Here is a 4,120-nt window from a genome sequence, read left to right as displayed (position 1 = left end):
AAAAAAAAAAAAAAAAAAAGAAAGAGAAGAAGAAAGAATATAGAAAGCGAGGGGAGAACCACAAAATAAGGATAAAGTCAGGTACCAGTCACCAGTTAAGGGATGCCGGTTCATGGATGGAACATAATGTGTTGGAGCTAGATCATGTCCGGTGTATCGCTTTAAGTCTTCCTCTGTACAGCTTAAGAGCCGTGTGATATTCCCAGGTTGGCCACTCAAATGAAAACTGTGCATGAGTCCTACAGTTTGCCAATCGAAATAAGGAGAGCACTCCGTGGAGAAAATGGTATGAATTTTTGGATATGTCCTTTCTGATCCTTCAAGGGCCTGCCTTTGTGCCTCAGCTTTCTCACGTTGCATATGGTCATGAGTTAAATACTTTGGCCGAGTTAGTTCAGCAAAAGTCTTGCTCTTTAGAAAGCTCAAGTATCTTGACCACTTTGGCTTAGAGCACCCACTTGATGCATGGTGTAATAGGAGACCCTCATTTAAAGTGTTGATACATTCTATGCTCAAAAATAAGGCTCGCCTTGTGACGGGATCAGGTTCCATTAATTGAACCTACACATTGGAAAAGCCATCTCATATATACTAAGCCAAAGCTTAGATGCAACTGAAATTGGTTATATCATGTATTAGCAAGAGAAAAAGGACTCCACTCCAGAATATTTTTGGTTGTCCAAAACCAAGAGTAGCACTGTTTGGACCATGGTTTTAGGTATCGGTATCACATCGGCCGTATCGTACCAGTATTGGAACAGGGGTAAAATTATTAACAAAAAACTATTTTTAACGAAAAGCAAGGGTAAAATCAACTGATCCGACCGATACAGGCCGATACAGGCTGATCCAGGATTGGTATTATATCAGTATCATCAGAGACCAAGACCGATACCGATACCGATACTGAAAAACTAAATCCTTGGTTTGAAGTATATGAATTGCCTAATTCATGTCTTGTTTCTGCAGCACCCCTTTCCAAAGTCCAAATAGCGCAAATTTTGGACAATGGTCCATTGACAAGTGTCACTGATATTATATCACGTGACTTTGTAGAAAGTGCATGGAGTGGAGATCACAGCACATAAGAGAGCTGCAATTCCCCAACCACCATGAGGCTTCCTTAATTAGTGATTTTTCCCACTTTTCTTTTATGTCCAAGTATGGTTAACACACCTCTCTAGGATAAGGAGGCTCAGGGAAGAGACGGCTACAATCGTAAACAATGCTATCTTCATGGTGCTCTAATTTGCTGAAAGACCAGTTTCCAACCGTAAATGGCAATCCATAATGGAAAAGAATCGGTTCAACACCCACACGTGGGATATAACCCGGGTAGATCATCAAGTCATCATTAATTTTATGTCGAAGGCCCACCTGATCAAGCATGACAGGAGAGAGAGAGAGAGGGATTAGTTTTTTTAGCTTCTGAAACGAAAATCAATTTTGGACAGGTGAAGTACTCAAATCACTCACTTCTGCAGCACCAAATGAGTACCCATACATTTCGCTGATCCACCCCTTGCCATAAATGTCACCAGTTATGTTGGTTGCCCAGTGGGCCCTATCCTCCCGTACTTCTTCGGTCTTCAACAGCCACATAGGTGCCAAGGCTCTAAGGTCATCAATATGCATGGCTAACAGGCCCCCAACTTTGTCGCACAGTTCCGGTTTCTTTGTGTGCAATTGAGCCAGAATATTATCACATCCGACCAGGTATCTGAATTATGGCGCATCAAATATATGGATCAACAAGTGGATCAGGGAATAATGATTAAATATTCAAAGCAAGTCAGCAAGATATATATGCAATTGGCTACAGGGCAAGAGAAAGTGGAAGAAGAATTAAATTTTGTGAAGTCTCCAATAGGTCAAAGAACTCCATCGTAAAAAGCAACATAAATCAACCCATGAGCACCATTCCAAGATCTTGCAGGACTGCTCCCTTATTTTATTTTTGGGTTGGGAATGGAACATGATCTTGCAGCTACAACTGATAATCAAGAATTTAATCAACAATGGAGAGTCCATGGCCCAATACTAATAATAAATAATAACATAATGTGGCTCTCATTACCCATAATATGCAGCAACTGGCTTGCCTTTCTCGGCACCAAGTTCCCAAGGTATGATTGGGCCTCGAATGATCATGTCTGCATCCAATATCACAACCCAGTCAACATTCTCCGCATCTTTACTGTGTTTAAGCCAATGGACAATTCCCGCTGGCTTATTAATAGCAGGGTACCTGGAAAGGAGAAAAATAAATTTTCAGTTTTTTCTCTCTTTTTTAAAGTAGTTTTGACACTTCTTTTTTGAAGGTAATGAATTTAGTTTAGAACATTATTAAAGAGAAATTAGTTATAAAAGCATCACAACTTGGTGCCAAGAAAGAATTGCACTGAGGCTTCATATGGGAATAGGTCCAGCGATTTGATGAATCTTACTCTTAACAGAACTAAATAGATGATAACTTCATACAGAGGAGGGAAGCAATGGCCTATTACTCTGATGTATCATTAGAGACTATGTGAGAAACCAAAGTATCTGTAACCTTGACCAAGTTCTTCAAACAGAACTCATTAAGGGGGGCATAGCACCAATGGCACCAAACAAAAACCCAGTACAGGTAAAAATTGGTCAGGTTTAGACAATAAAGAAAAGGATGAAGAAAGAAGAAAAAGCATTAGCAAACATAGAGATTATAATAAATAGATGAGTAATATTATTTAAAAAATCAAAAACCGAGTCAGAGGCAACTATTAAAGTCCTGGTGTAATATGTCTAATTTTTCTGTTCTTAATAACGATTGATCCAAAATGGCAATGCATATTTTGAAAGATCTCTCATTTGCATCCATCATTTTGAATAGAATCTTCACTGATCCTCCCAATCGACAAACCTCAATTTCCCGTTTCTAAACTTATTAGAATAGTTGGACTTAAACACTCCAGAACTTCCATCCTACTGCAGTAATGAGTTACTCATGCAAACAAAGGAGACATTTATCCACAGAATTCATGTATCTTTCATGAATAGGGTTGCTCTGATCTCCTCCAAATGTCTTTCTAATACTAGTGAATTTCACAGGGTTTCCTGACCTAATGGTGGGAGCCAGTGGAACTTCCATCCTACTGCAGTAATGAGTTACTCATGCAAACAAAGGAGACATTTATCCACAGAATTCATGTATCTTTCATAAATGGGGTTGCACTGATCTCCTCCAAATATGTCTTTCTAATACTAGTGAATTTCACAAGGTTTCCTGACCCAATGGTGGAAGCCAGTGTGACAGGAGGGCAGCAAAGGACCACAGCAGTTGGGGAATCATCCATTATAATTTGGAGTCTCGGATCCTGGGATATGTCCAACAAATTGGAGTCACATTTAACATAGTAGACAAAACTAACTGCTGTCAAAGATGAATATGATATAGAAGAATCAGAAAACTTATCAAGGACCCTGATTCCCAGGCAGACCAAGCAAGACCGGACCTGAAAGGAACCTCCTAAAAGACTTTGATGTACTTAGACTCCGTCAATTGTCTTTAGGCAACCTTAGTGAGATTGCGATTTAATAGTTGATAGATTAGACACCTATGGATATACATTTCGTAGTGACTTACTTGATTTTGAAGTTCCTCCAACTGAGCTTCTCAATATTTATTTTCAGTTGTCATGGAAACTACTAAAAAATAGTAATGTACTAATGTGGTTTAAATGTTTTATCTTCAGAAATAATACAACATAATAATTTCTGGGAATGTTTTTTTCAAGCAATGATTTGGTTCGGTAGTTCTCTTTTTTCTACAAGTAACAGAATAACTCCCTTTGGACCTACCCCTCCCCCTCTGATGCCTCGTGGATTCGGAGGAAAATTCTTAGCCTCAGAACCCTTGCCCTTATTGCTGGCTCCAACATCATTGGAAATGGGCATTCGACCTCCCTGTGGATGGACCCTTGGCACCCCTCATGTATCCTTTCTTCTCTAGTCTCCCCTAGAATTATCTATTCCTCTGGTCTTTCTAAATCCTCTCTTGTCTCCTCCATTCTTTCCCCTCTGGGCTGGACCCCTCCTCCCTCTCCTCCCCCCCTTGTGGATCTGTGGGCTTCCCTCCCCC

At 40.0% G+C, this 4,120-nt stretch overlaps 1 protein-coding gene across 5 annotated transcripts in view; it reads right to left on the bottom strand.

The window, feature by feature from the left end:
* LOC122076727 (peptidyl serine alpha-galactosyltransferase) overlaps positions 1-4,120 on the bottom strand; it is a 16,646-nt gene that overhangs the window by 2,395 nt on the left and 10,131 nt on the right. For all 5 annotated transcript variants that reach the window (XM_042642210.1, XM_042642211.1, XM_042642209.1 and 2 more), the window contains 4 exons: positions 2,078-2,248; positions 1,477-1,720; positions 1,177-1,377; positions 86-561 (listed from right to left, as the gene is read on the bottom strand). In XM_042642210.1, the coding sequence (XP_042498144.1) occupies positions 86-561; positions 1,177-1,377; positions 1,477-1,720; positions 2,078-2,248 (1,092 nt within the window). The remainder of the gene's footprint in view (positions 1-85; positions 562-1,176; positions 1,378-1,476; positions 1,721-2,077; positions 2,249-4,120) is intronic.

This window comes from Macadamia integrifolia, chromosome 4 (genome assembly GCF_013358625.1).
Source record: "Macadamia integrifolia cultivar HAES 741 chromosome 4, SCU_Mint_v3, whole genome shotgun sequence".
NCBI lineage: Eukaryota > Viridiplantae > Streptophyta > Magnoliopsida > Proteales > Proteaceae > Macadamia > Macadamia integrifolia.
Note: the sequence above shows the minus strand (reverse complement) of the source record. Positions and strands in the feature narration are given on the sequence as shown.